Below are 12,037 nucleotides of genomic sequence, written 5' to 3'. Positions count from 1 at the left end.
TACTACTAGACAATCAGCTCGCCATCTGTCATCCAACTCTCTCTCGCCCCTCTGTTTTCCCACAACCCATCGCCTTCACTCTAGACAAGTCATCTTAGCCACTACTCCTGCTTCGTATCTCATCGCACACCTACATACGCCGCCACCGCTCGCTCTTCCCCACCAGCTCCCGCAGCCATGTTCATTGCTCGTTCCGAATATGGTGATTATCACGATCCACCTCTCCTCTACTAGCTTGCTAACATCTCTATCCAGATCGCGGTATCAAGTATGTCTCGTCTTCCTGCTACATCTCCGAACAGCACACTCATTCTATTCCAGCACCTTCTCGCCCGAAGGCCGTCTCTTCCAGGTAGAATACTCGCTCGAGGCCATCAAGCTCGGTTCTACCGCTATCGGTGTATGTCCTATCGCTACACATCCGACTGTGTCCTCCCGCTCTGACCAACAAACAGGTCGCAACCTCGGAAGGTGTCATCCTCGGTGTGGAGAAGCGCGTCACTTCAACACTGCTCGAGACCAGCTCCGTCGAGAAGATTGTCGAGATTGACAGACACATCGGTGCTGCCATGTCTGGTCTCCAGGCCGACGCCCGCAGCATGATCGAGCACGCCAGAATCACTTCGCAAAGCCACGCCTTCAACTACGCCGAACCTCTGTCCGTCGAGAGCTGCACCCAGGCCATCTGCGACTTGGCCCTTAGATTCGGTGAAGGTGCTGAGGGCGAGGAGAGCATCATGAGCAGACCTTTTGGTGTCGCCCTGCTCATTGCCGGCTTCGACGAGAACGGCCCGTCACTGTGAGCACCCACACCTCCTATCCAACCAAACATGCATTCTAACCATTCAGGTACCACGCCGAGCCCTCGGGTACATTCTACCGCTACGACGCAAAGGCCATTGGTTCTGGCTCAGAGGGTGCACAGGCCGAGCTACAGAACGAGTTCCACAAGTCATTGACACTGGCCGAGGCCGAGGTTCTGGTGCTCAAGACGCTGAAGCAGGTCATGGAGGAGAAGCTAGACTCAAAGAACGTGCAGTTGGCCAGCGTGACAAAGGACAAGGGCTTCAGGATATACGGCGATGAGGAAATGGCATCGGTCGTGTCCAGGCTCGAGGCCAACTAAACTTACGTCATGTTGATTCTATGTATTAGGCGCATCGCATGGGCGCAAAAGAGGCGTAATGATAAATGCATCCCAGAGAGACAAAGAAATGTGTTTTCCTGATGGTAGCTTTTGAAGGGTGGAACAGAAGGTCTAGAAAACATGCAATTTATGCTGCAACCCCGTCTGAATTTAATGTACACAGCAGCCAACTCCAGAAAGCATCACCATGATGGCCGAGCGTTTAGAAGGGGTTGTCCTCGGGGGCAATCTCCTTGACGAAGTGGTTGCCAATGAAGGGAATCTTCTGCATGATGTCCTTTCGTACACGGGGGATGTCGGCGAAGAAGAAGAGGGCGAAGATACCGGCAACGGCACCGAAGCCAGCAGCGGTGGTACCGCTATAGGAGCTGTGTTAGCGAATTGAACGAGGTAATGCCGAAGGTGATGGATTTGAGAGCGAGAGAATCGAGAGTTGAGGGATAGGTTCGAGAAAGTAGGCAAAGAGATGTTGATGTGCGTGTGGGAGAAGAGTGAGGCGGTTGACGTACAAGATTCTGGCGCGGTGGAGGTCGATGCCGTGGAAGTTGGCGCCAATCTTGTAGCTGGAGGTCGAGCGGATCAGTATGCCGATGCGATAGTTGGACAGACTAGAGGTCGTCTCACTTGGGCCCGTATTTGCTCTGGTAGGCCTTGTAGTTGGGAAGGCTGACCCAGGGCTGCATGCCGTGGTGGCCCTCGAACTTTGTGCCGAAACCGGCCTGTAGAGTGGTTAGTATAGGCGCATGGCTGGTGAGAGGGACAAGGCGTACGGCTCTGATCTGCGACGGCTGCATTGTGAGTTGTGTGGTGGTATCAGGGTGATGAATCAATCGACAGTTCGCCGTCGTCGCTTTGTCTACCCGGGCCTGCTTGGGCTTCCGCTGCTGACCATCGAGCAAGCCTGACAAAATGCTCGGCCCGCCCGGCCACAAGTCGCCGTCTCTCCAAGCTGCCACTCCCTATCCACATCCTAAACAAAGCCATCTTGCTGCGACCAAGCATTCACTTTCTGGCCAATTGCTTTCTGTCCCTCTTCTACTTGGTCGTCTCGCACACATAAACAATGCGCTGATCTTTTGACATGTTTGGTCATCTGCACGCCTTGGCTTTCCTGTAGCATACCGCAACCACGCATTAATCAAGGTCGCATTCAGCTATGGAGTCGACTATGAGTTCCAAGGTCACTGGTGCGTCGCATAACTTCTCACCTAGCGCCTTCCTCTGACACTCCATCTAGTCGAGTACCACGATCCCTCTGGTATATTTCCTTTGATCTCGCGTGACCTAGCATCCAGGCTACCTTTGCGCAACCTGAACTGGAAGTCCCCCTCGAGGCCTTTGCGATCCATCGGCGCCCTCCATGTCGAATTTGTTCCCGACGCCCAGACCGAGGCTTCAGAGAGCGACAAACTGCAGCGTGTCGACTCCTCTGGCTCCAGACCTGGCGCTCCTTCAGTAGCCAAAGAGAGAAGACACCAGATTCCAGGCCTCCGTCAGACTCCCTATCTCAAAGTCTTTCTGCTGCGGTGCGACGACAAAGACACATACAAGGCTTCGTCACGCCAGCTTCTCCGCGACTGGACCAACGACATTGCTCCACCTCCTCAGAGTTCCTCTGCCATCAACCGCTCGGAGGATCACGACGCTGCCGAGTGGCTCATTCTGCATGTAGTCATTCCTGACACTATCGCCGCTTCCGAACCTCGCTGGACCGCCGCATCCAAGAAAGATCCCGACGAGTTGGTCGAGAGGCCGTCAAGCACCACCAAATGGCCTGGCAAGAGCTCAAGAACTGTATTGGACAAGATACGCGCTGATTTCACTGCTTCCTCAAGGTCTGGACCCGAGCGTATCGCACAAATCAGGCTGCAAAAGAAAGATGTTCCTCCACAGCTACTGCCTCAGACGCCTGTTACCCAACCTTATATTGAGAGCCCGCAAGAGCAAGACAATGCCTGGCAGGATCTTATCGCAAAGTTCAAGACTTTGATACTGATGTCTTTTGATCTGCGCGTGCTGCAGTACGAGGATGATATCCGTGAGAAAGATTCCCAACGCGCTTTGCCCGGCTGGAACTTTTGCACTTTCTTCACCCTGAAAGAAGGCTTGGCCCGCGGTTTCGAGAGTGTTGGCTTGGTTGAAGACGCCTTGGCGATATATGATGAACTTTCAGCAGGCCTCGATTCTGCTCTGCGAGACAGCGAAACTGGCGCTGCCCAAGGCACCTTCCTTGGCGATCTTACGGCCCAGAAGAAGTCTCTTCTGGACATGATCGATGCGCAATCTGATACGCCCAAGCTTGAGCAACTGACTTCGCAGTTTCGAGATACGTTCATTCAGCCCCTAGATCTCACTAACAGGGACTACCGTGGTGAAATTGTTTCGAGCACCATATCTCTTTTTGACTTCCGATTGTACATTTTCGCGAGGCAGAGAGCACTTCTGCTTCGCCTGAGCGCTGGAAGTGGTAGTCTTCAACAGGCCAGACCTTCCGGCGCCAAAAGTAATTTCAAAGACGACAATTTGAGCTTTACTGCTGAAGTATGTAAGAGGGCAGCTCTGTTTGCCGCAACCAATGCTCGTGCTCTTCGCAACGGCCTTACCGACGGGTACGGTCAATTCCTTGTGCATCAGATAGATCGTTGTGTTGATAGCTGTGTAGGTCTGAAATCAATTCTCATCTTTCTTCTCTTGTGGAAAACATCACTTCTTCCTGGACATACGCTGTGCTTGATCAGGTGCTTAGTGAGACTGCGTCAGAAGAATTCTCATCATCTGGTGAGAAGTCATCACCAGCGCCGCACAGTCAGACGCTGGGTGTCTACTCTAGGAAAGAGACAGCCGGCAACTTCAACTTTCCTCAGGGCGCAAATACTCACCCGACGCGATCAAGCTCTTTGCAGCGCAGCGCTTCGTCCTCGTCGCAATTAACACCACAGACCATATACGAAAACGAACGATATGCAAAATCGAGTCCCGATCCTCAGCCAGACGCTGCAATTGCGAATGCCTCTGGTCTAGCCGTCCTTGCTTCTGCCCGAGCTCAGCTTTTCCTCATGCAGCGAAGAATTGTCGAGGCCCTTGCCAAACAAAAAGGGTGGCTCTCGGGCTGGGCTGCGATCAAAGCGACACAAAACATGACTGATGTTGACCTTGACAGCAAAGACGAGGTTGAGTCGAGTGAAGATTCATCGATATCACCTGGAAACATCGAAAAGATAGCACAGATGCTTCTCAGTGGCCCACTATCAGCCGCGCTTGCCTCTTTGGAAGACTTCAGGACTGTTTACGAGGTAATAGTGTCGTGTCCGCTTTGTTTGATGCATCGACTGACCATTTGAAGCAATTGAGCACGCTTGCAGTGTCACATTTCACAACAGCAAATCGCACTAAGTCTGCAGACTCTGTCATAAGTGACCTCGCCATACTCAAATAGTAAGTCTTCTTGAGTACCGTGACAACTTTGAGTTCAACTGACTTTCCGCACAGCCAACTCGGCGATGTTGCTCAGGCAGCTACTTACTTCCAGCGTTCATCTGCGACCTTTTCCAAGACCAGTTGGTCCTATGTTCATGGTGAGATGTTGAGGATATACGCCAAATGTCTAAAAGATCTACACCGACGAGATGAATATATGAGAGTGATGCTGAGCCTTTTGGGGAGGGTTGTTGCACGCCGCACGACAAGAACATTGCCCAGAGTACGCGGTGGCTCTGCATGGCTTGACGAAGAGACCGTCGATGTCAGTGGTGTGCTTGGAGAGCTCGTGAGCTTCTCAGAGGAACTACCCTTTAACTTTAGCGCTCCAATGTCTGATTTCTTCGCCGAAATCGATGTCAGTCCAGAAGTTGAACTCCATTCAGACAAGGATGGATTCGATCTGAACGTACGTCTGAAGCACCTTCTGGATGACGATCTCACTGTCGATCGTGTAAGGCTGCGATTGGTGCTGGTAAGCGACGCCAGCCAGGAAATACTCCTGCAGAGTGATGGGCCCCTAGAGCTGAAACGAGGGCTCGTGGAGATCCAAGTCCACTCAAATGTCACAACATACGGACATTACCTGATCGACAAACTTGTGATCGAGTCCAAGAAGCTCCACTTCTCACGCGAATTCCAGCCCAAGCCACACACGACACCCTTAGGCATAACCAATGCCAACATGTCTGGAAGAGGACCCAGCATGAGTGGGCCCTCACTGCTAGTGTATGCTCATGGCGATTCACTGGAAGCTCGGGCAGCACTTTCCAATGACATACACATCGACAAACTGCGGTCCATCGTCCTTACAATCGCGACAGGACGCAATAGTACGGAGAGTCTCGATCTGCGGCTCAAATCTGCCTCTGCTGGACTGAGATTACATACTGCAGATGCTGAGATCACAGAAAGCAATCACAGTCAGCTAGACACATCACAGGCTGGCATGCTCAAACTCGGTGCTGTGAACGCAGGGACAGACGTCAGAGTCCGAGTGCCCTACAGTATAGAACGCAGCCTCGACGAGCTTACTGTGAAACTGGATGCGAGCTACAAGACCAGCCAAGGGATGTTCTCATACCTCCGCACTTGCGTCATTTTAGCAGCGCTGCCCCTAGACGTGGATGTTAACGACATCTTCAAGTCGCAGGCCCTCTTCTCGCGCTTCAGCATCAGGACGACAAACTCGATACCACTAAAAGTCACGAATGTAGAGGTTCAAGAATCACAGGCTTATGGAGTGCGAGCTTTACCATGCCCTCTGCCAATGACTGTGTTTGACAAACAGCCAGCCAGCCTGACGTACAAGATTACGAGAAGAGATGCCGAAGGAAGCAAACTCAACAAGAAGGAAGCCGCATTGGCACTGACTGTCGAATATGTCCGCTCGGATGAGGCCATCTTTGAGAAGCTTGGCGATGTGCTTGAGAAAGCAGTCTCGAACAGTCCCTTCGCGGCTTTGCGACGCCTGCTCGTACCTACCTTGTTGAACAGAGCCAAGTCTTATGCACCATCTCAGCAGCTTGAGCAGGCTGTGCTGCTCAACGAGTTCCAAGTGCCTTCATACGAGGCGACGGGCTGGGGAAAGATCGTTGCCAGTCTCACGGCCGACAAGCGACAAGGTCTGGACGAGTGGCTGCAAGAGTGGCATTCGGTAAGTTCTTTTCATTTCATGGTCCACATGCAATCTGTCACCTTGCTAATTCCTGTGCAGAACAACCAAAAGCTGGTTCTCGACGAGTCTGTGGCAGCTACCTTGTCAAGGAAGATCAGACTTTCTGTCGAAGTCCCAACCGTCGATGTCTTGCACACTGTGACCCTTGATCTTGACAACGAAGACTCCAAGAAGGCCTTCGTTATCGGCCGTCCAATGCCTGCCATCCTTACTATCAAGCATACCAGACGCTGGGCTGCTGCAAAACTAGCGTCAGATACACCTCTTGCGTTCGCATATACCATCGACGCTCCCACAGACGGCCCATGGCTTGTGGCTGGACCTAAGCGCTCACGCTTCTTATACAAATCGGACAACGAAGTGACCAAGATCTCGCTTGTGTTGGTGCCGTTGAAACCAGGCATGCATCTCCTGCCTTCTGTGGATATCCAACCGGTCTCCACTTCTGCTGGCACCTCTGACTCAAGCGGCCTATCGAGGATGCTCAGCCCGGGACAGAATAGTGCACCTGCTGAAGAAGAAACAACACAGCCGCTGGTCAGCTGCGAGACTGATTACCGCAACTCGGGTGAGAGTGTTTTGGTGGTGCGGGAAGCGAGAACGACAACAGTGACGGTCAGGGAGAGAGATATCATGCCGGCGCTGCAGAGAATACCTACGGCTACAGAGTCAGTGAGAGCAAGTGTGGACAGCACTCGGACGTCAAGACTCCAATAAGATCAATTTGGACTAGACAGATGCGTATACGACTAGACAGTTCACCTCCATGCCCGTTCTTCTCATCACCATTATCCTCACTTGCGCACGGATCTCTGGAAACTTCTCTCGTTTGCTTCTACTCACGTCTTCATTTCATATCGTCACTGTATATGGTGCTCGGACCTCCTTATGCTCTATAAATCGATGGAGTAATTGCACTTTGCTATCTTCCACTTCTCTACTAGCCCAACACAGATCGCTGGTCTTCACGTCTTTCTTTCTTGCACCCATCACAGCGATCTCGGTCCACATCAAACATCACTACCGACAATCAACACGGTTCATGTAAGTTCGTCAGCACGTGTTATCAGCAGCTAGAGACTGACCTTTGACCTCCGTAGATCGTCACTTGCTCTAGTAGCAGTAACCTTGACCAACAATCTCACACCGACTTCCTCCTCTTGCACTGCGAAAGGTCATCCAGGCTTCGTCACTCTGATCCCACGATCTCTGCAACCGAGCACCTTCCCCGATCATCCCCTCCAACCATCTGCCTACCCTTCTATCCACCTCGACTACAGCAACAATGCCAGTAAGTGTCTCTCTTTCCTCTCCTCACCTCATTCCCAGCTAACACCTTACCCCCACCAGGGCCACCACCGTACCTTCCTCGTCCTGGTTCTTGCCACCATCACCTCCTTTGTGGGCAAGATGTCCTGGGACAGCAAACACTCCAAGGACGGAGCTGGCCCCGCCAACAACAACAACAGGAAAAAGGGCAAGGGAAAGAAGAGTAAGAGCAGAAGAAGCAAGAGCAGAAGAGGAGGTTCAGGCTACGATGAGTCCTCTGTGGGCAGACGTGAACACTATGGTCCCGACGAGGTGGGCAGATGTGTTTCTGTCTTTGAAGATTGAAGATGGCCGATTCGATCAATTCTGCTCGAGACATGCCTGAAAAAGAAAGCAGCATTGATTTTGCAAGGAAGAAGGGACAGCTGAAATGACAAGAGCAGAGAAGATGCAACAAGGGGAGGCAATGGTTTTGTAACAAAAGCACATGGAAGCAGGAAGCAAAGAAAGTGATCTGAGAATTCACAATTCCCTCTAATTCTGATCGAAGAAGGCTCGATCAAACAAACTCATAATTACACATTTCGGCTGTTCCCTCATTGTTCCCATCCATTGTTGCGCCGTTGGTCCAAAAACACATTGTGACAGACGGTTCAAAGTCCTCAACTCGTCACTGACTCCCTCTGCTCACGTTCCATCTGATCGATAAACTTCTGCCACGTATCGATGGTCGAGCGGAAGTATTCACAATTGGCATCTGCAAGCCCACCGAGCGTCTCTCTGAATTCTGTTGCCTTGATACGCTCGAAATCATCCACCTCCTTGACCACTTCAATATCAAAGGCCTCGCTCGTCTTCTTTGCAGCCTCGACTTCGTTCTGCAGACGTTCGATCTGCAACTCAAGTTTGCGGACGCGCTCTTTACGGGCGGTCTCGTGGTCTACACCGCGCACATCTTCGATCTTGGCGCGGATGAAGCCAGAGGCTCCCATGCTGGGCCCTGAGGCCAGGTGGTCGCGCTCGCTGGCAGCTTTGGTCAGGTATTCGGATAGGCCTTCAAAGTCGAGTTGTTTTTGCTCGCGCGTCTTGAGGAGGGCTTTTACAGAGGCAATGTAGGCTTCCATGTCACGCAAACTACCGAGATAGTCCTGGTCGGTGTATTCGCGCAGCTCCTTCCATGCTTGCGAATTTGACTGTATGCTGGAGCCGAAGCTGGTGAGGTCGTTTTGCACACCAGGTTCGAGTTGTGCGAGCTTCTGGAACTGTGTGGCTAGGTCGGCGTAGTCGGCTTCGAGATCTGATTCGCGGCGTGCGAGACGGGAGACGGATTTGGAGACGGTGGAAAGGTCGTCGTCGAGCTTGTCGGCACGTTCGCGGACGTCGACGAAGCGGCGGTCGGTCTTGTGGGCTTTGGCAAAAGCGTTGAGGAAGCTGTCTGTCCATGTCTCCAAGACGCTGGGCGCAGCGGGCTCGCCGGCGCTCATGCCGCGGGCGGCTCGGGAACGCATGGTTGAGTTCCATGCATCGCTCTCGAGGAACTGGGTGAGAAGGGCAGCACGACGGAGGACAGGATGTAATGTGAGGCGGCTCAGGAAGCGGTTCAGGGCGTGTGCGCGGCGCGAGGTGAAGTCGGGGCCGAAGCGGTCGCCGCGAACATACTCCATCTTGTGCTTGTCGGGGAGAGGTGGAACGGCACATTGCGGGTACTCGCGGGTGAGGTGTTTTTGCAAGAAGACAAAGTCTGTGAAGCGGCGGCGCAGAGCCGAGTGGTTGTTGACAAAGGACTTGAAGTCGGTGTCGGTGGTGACGAGGTAGGAGATGAAGGGGTTCTGGGTGCCCTCGTTCTCCTTCTGGGGGTCCGTCACACGGCACTCGAGCTTGCCGTGCAGACCGGGGCCGGCGAGGTCGACGTTTGCGTCGTCGGCAGTGGGTTCGTATTCCATGGCCATGTGTCTTGAGAGGATGCGTTGTAAGGATTGGCAGGTCGCAAGTCTAGATGCACTCGGCTCCCGCTCCAGAGAGCTGCCACTGCCCGAGTTGAGTCTGGGGTTGGCCATGACGTGTATGCTGTTTTTGTTCCCAACCTCTTCTTACTCTTCTCTCCAATATTGAACCTGTCTCCGTCTGATTTCATCTTCATCCTGTCGTGAGACACGAAACTGAGCCTTCTGTCACGTATGGTCTCTCGAGAGGCTCCCTAATGAAAAACTCCGTCGTCGACCCCGTAGCAAACACATGCTGCACCTCAGACCCTCGCACACCCTGACCATCGCCCCGCAAAACACCATGATACCTATCGAGCCTTGTCGGGCTCCTCTCTCGAGAATGCTCTTCCCGAATTGAGGCTCATCTCAGCCATGACTCTAGCCTCCCTTGCATATCACATTCGTTGACTCTGCTTACCTCCAGCCTCTCCTCATCTGCTTGATGACGTCTTGTTCTGCGCCATAAGCACCAGAAGGATGCGATAGCCGCCAGCCTCAGTAGGTGTATATGTAAACGAAAGTCCCTGGACACTCTTCCACGTCGCCCTTTTGAAGTCCACCCCAGTGCACAAACCTTCTCAACATGAACGCTCTTGTCTCGGCCATTGTGGCCGTCATCTTGACTGCACTTGCTCGTTTCATCTACATAGGCTACCTCTGGAGACGATGTGCTGCGACACTTGCAAGTCGAAGGAATCTTTTGGTACATCCTCCTCTACTGACCTTCTACTCAACAGCCTGGTCCACCTCATCACCCGATTTTTGGTCACCTGATGGCCATGGCCGAAGCCTCGCGAGCCTCTCCTCGAGCTTGCGCAGGTCAAAGTATGCCCCTGCTCATCAAGCAAAAATACAACTTGCCCGACTTGTTCTATCTGGATCTGTGGCCCCTATCACTCTCGCTGTGCATCACAACTCATCCATCATACAGTAGCCAGTTCATCGTTCAGAGGTCTATGCCCAAACATCCAGGTATGCTGTTGCCTTGATGGTCATACATTAAGCTGCAGACTGATCAATGCCAAAAGTCATCGAAACCATCCTCTCGTGCATAACTGGAGGTGAGAATATGCTGACTAGTGACGGCGCTCAATGGAAGACATGGAGATCTGCCTTCAATCCGGGTTTTTCTGCCGCTCATCTCATGACCGTTATGCCCGCAATTGTTGACAATGTGGCTACATTTGCTCAAATCCTTCAGAAACATGCCATGGAGGACAAGCTGTTCCGCATGGAACATTATGCAACTCGTTTGACCATAGACATCATTGGTAAAGTAGTCCTGTAAGCTGTCTCCCAGCATTGTGAGTCGTTTTGCCGAGCTCACTATCATCAGGGATGATGACTTTAATTCTCAATTGAGAGAACATCCTCTCGTCACAGCCTTCGAAAGCCAAGTCAGATGGATGAAGGTTTCTCGTAAGTCATGTCACATCCCACAGAAACCAAACTAATGCCATCAGCTGGCATACAAAAGCCTCTACAAGTTTTCAATATCTTTCGACCGTTTGTACAGTGGTGGAACTCCAGACAGATGGATACCTACGTGGATAACATCCTCGAAGAAAGGTTTGCGTCACGCAATACCAGAGGCAAGAAGAAACATGTCATCGACCTAGCACTCGAGACTTATCTCAAGGAGAACAACGTGGACGAGTCCTCGAAACTCGATCCCAACTTCAAGGCTGCTGCTTCACATAATATCAAGATCTTTATCTTTGCTGGCCACGACACAAGCAGCTCGACGATATGCTACTGCTTTTATCGACTCAGTAAACATCCGACGGCACTTGCTCGACTGCGAAAGGAATGCGAGGATATCTTTGGCATGGATATTGGCGAGACTGGCGATATGATCAAAGCTGACCCGTATCTGCTCAACCGCATGAGATATGGAGACGCAGTCATCCGTGAAACACTAAGATTCTACCCTCCTGGAAACACTGTCCGTGCTGGAGCTGAAGAGTAAGTAACGCCTCACAGGCCGCACGTTATATTACTTACATATCGCTAGCTTCTTCATTGCTGATCCAGAGACTGGTGAGCGCTACCCTACCGATGGGTGGCTTCTGTGGGCTCACAACCTTGGCCACATGGTGAACCCTACCATCTGGGGCGAAGACGTCAACTCTTTCCGTCCCGAACGCTGGCTCGCCGAAGAATCACAAACGAAGAACGGTGCAGACCGTGACGCTTTCATGGCATTCTCAAAGGGCCCTCGTAATTGCATTGGTCAAGAACTGGCAATGCTAGAGACGAAATTGGTGCTTGCCATGACAATACGCCAACTTGATTTCCAAGAAGCGTTTGCAGAAGTGGAGAAGCTGAAGAATGACGGTACGGGTTACCCGAGTGATTTGAGTGGTGTACAAGAACAGTTTGGTGACAAGGCATATCAGATCCAGTTGGGTACTGCCAAGCCAAGGGAGGGTATGCCTTGTCGTTTGAGTTTGGTTGCTAAGTAGGAACTCTCGCGTGTAC

At 52.1% G+C, this 12,037-nt stretch overlaps 5 protein-coding genes across 5 annotated transcripts; 3 read left to right on the top strand and 2 right to left on the bottom strand.

Moving 5' to 3' along the window:
- Positions 1-177: 177 nt before the first annotated feature.
- Positions 178-1,126, top strand: M436DRAFT_60825 (proteasome subunit alpha type-5; the record flags this gene model as incomplete). Its single annotated transcript, XM_013575625.1, has 5 exons — positions 178-202; positions 256-268; positions 322-400; positions 456-799; positions 850-1,126. The coding sequence occupies 5 exons, from the start codon at positions 178-180 to the stop codon at positions 1,124-1,126; spliced, it is 738 nt and encodes a 245-aa protein (XP_013431079.1).
- Positions 1,127-1,349: 223 nt separating this feature from the next.
- M436DRAFT_60824 (uncharacterized protein) lies at positions 1,350-1,941 on the bottom strand (the record flags this gene model as incomplete). The annotated part of the gene is made up of 4 exons (XM_013575624.1): positions 1,350-1,506; positions 1,657-1,710; positions 1,772-1,866; positions 1,918-1,941. 4 exons carry the CDS (start codon positions 1,939-1,941, stop codon positions 1,350-1,352), a joined length of 330 nt encoding a protein of 109 aa, XP_013431078.1.
- A 442-nt stretch (positions 1,942-2,383) lies between these two features.
- Positions 2,384-7,019, top strand: M436DRAFT_37574 (uncharacterized protein; the record flags this gene model as incomplete). The annotated part of the gene is made up of 4 exons (XM_013575206.1): positions 2,384-3,756; positions 3,810-4,440; positions 4,491-4,582; positions 4,637-7,019. Coding segments are annotated over 4 exons (4,479 nt in total), but the record flags the coding sequence as incomplete, so codon positions are not given.
- A 1,214-nt stretch (positions 7,020-8,233) lies between these two features.
- Positions 8,234-9,514, bottom strand: M436DRAFT_38850 (uncharacterized protein; the record flags this gene model as incomplete). Its single annotated transcript, XM_013575434.1, has 1 exon — positions 8,234-9,514. One exon carries the CDS (start codon positions 9,512-9,514, stop codon positions 8,234-8,236), a length of 1,281 nt encoding a protein of 426 aa, XP_013430888.1.
- A 779-nt stretch (positions 9,515-10,293) lies between these two features.
- On the top strand, positions 10,294-12,021 carry M436DRAFT_37945 (cytochrome P450 monooxygenase-like protein; the record flags this gene model as incomplete). Its single annotated transcript, XM_013575270.1, has 5 exons — positions 10,294-10,528; positions 10,585-10,840; positions 10,893-10,975; positions 11,020-11,521; positions 11,571-12,021. Coding segments are annotated over 5 exons (1,527 nt in total), but the record flags the coding sequence as incomplete, so codon positions are not given.
- Positions 12,022-12,037: the final 16 nt, after the last annotated feature.

The sequence above is a fragment of the Aureobasidium namibiae genome (assembly GCF_000721765.1).
Source record: "Aureobasidium namibiae CBS 147.97 unplaced genomic scaffold scaffold_2, whole genome shotgun sequence".
NCBI classification, from domain to species: Eukaryota; Fungi; Ascomycota; class Dothideomycetes; order Dothideales; family Saccotheciaceae; genus Aureobasidium; species Aureobasidium namibiae.
Note: the sequence above shows the minus strand (reverse complement) of the source record. Positions and strands in the feature narration are given on the sequence as shown.